This window comes from Entamoeba invadens (assembly GCF_000330505.1).
Source record: "Entamoeba invadens IP1 unplaced genomic scaffold scaff_1105074725021, whole genome shotgun sequence".
Classification (NCBI taxonomy): Eukaryota; Evosea; order Mastigamoebida; family Endamoebidae; genus Entamoeba; species Entamoeba invadens.
Genome location: NW_004440315.1, coordinates 1 through 1,253, shown reverse-complemented (window position 1 = coordinate 1,253; position 1,253 = coordinate 1). Strand labels below are relative to the sequence as shown.

Below are 1,253 nucleotides of genomic sequence, written 5' to 3'. Positions count from 1 at the left end.
TCTGTTTATTGATATGATTATCTGATGAAAAACAACTAAAAATTCAACTTTTATTGTTCAAGGAATTGTTATTCAGACTAAAACATTATATTTTCTTGAAAAAATCAATATATTCATATTAAACTATTTTAATAACATGATATTGGTTTTTAAAAATTATTTAAAAGTGTATAAATATAAACAAATATATAAAATATAAATAAAAGAAACATTTCGAATGTTCAAAAACACAAACAATTATAAATTAATAAATATGTGTTTTTAATAAACAAAAAAATCTTTTATTATTCAGTATTATGTATTGGCTATTTCTTTTTGTATTTGTTGTATTTGTTGCTCACTCTCAGGTGATTATAACCTATTTTGAAGTTAACAATGTGATTTATTTTGATGGTTTTTTAACAAATGAATGCAACCAAAAAGATTTCACGTTAACTGTAAGTACAACAACTGAAAATGGAAATACCATTTATATCGATTCTTTTATTTTTTTAAATTCATGTTGTAACAGTACTTTACTGACATTCACCGATTTAAACAATCCGACACTTGAATACAAAATTTTTAACATATTTCAAGAAATAACATTGAAATATTTTTTCATACAAACGCGGTTCAGAGATTCAAGAATTACACTTGAAGAAAATAACCGCCCTGATAATCTTTTTGTTTCAATGGGGTGTTTCAACAACGAAAAAAATTGCAGAACAGAAATTGGTGACAACCAACGCCCAACCGTCGCTTTTTTCAAACGTGGAATTCACTTGTTTTCTAACATTGACCAGCACTGGTGGATTGTATTTCATCGAAATGAGACTTTGTCATATTCACCGTATATTTTGATCGATGGCACAACAAATCAAACTTCCACTTTTCATTTACAAACAAACATAAACGTTGGAGATGTGGAATTTTCATATTTGAGGTATCTCTTCAGTGGAAATGAATTTACACAAATTCCAACACTTCAATGGGACGATGATTATACACACAAAGATTTGAACGTGAAAGTTGTTTGTAAACGAACGATAAGTACTTCTGAAAATGCACTTAAAAGGTTCTTTATGATATCAACAAGTTATGATGAAAATTTAATCAATGAAAGTACTTTGTGTGGTTGTGTTCCTAATTCAAATTACATTAAAGATGATAACACCACTTTCAATATCAGTGATTGTCGATTTAACTCATCATACTTTGACTTGGACTTAACAAAACTAACGAAAGATAATAATAATAACACTGAAGTTAAT

At 27.1% G+C, this 1,253-nt stretch overlaps 1 protein-coding gene across 1 annotated transcript; it reads left to right on the top strand.

Moving 5' to 3' along the window:
* Positions 1-296: 296 nt before the first annotated feature.
* On the top strand, positions 297-1,247 carry EIN_510820 (hypothetical protein; the record flags this gene model as incomplete). The annotated part of the gene is made up of 1 exon (XM_004256238.1): positions 297-1,247. A coding segment is annotated over one exon (951 nt), but the record flags the coding sequence as incomplete, so codon positions are not given.
* Positions 1,248-1,253: the final 6 nt, after the last annotated feature.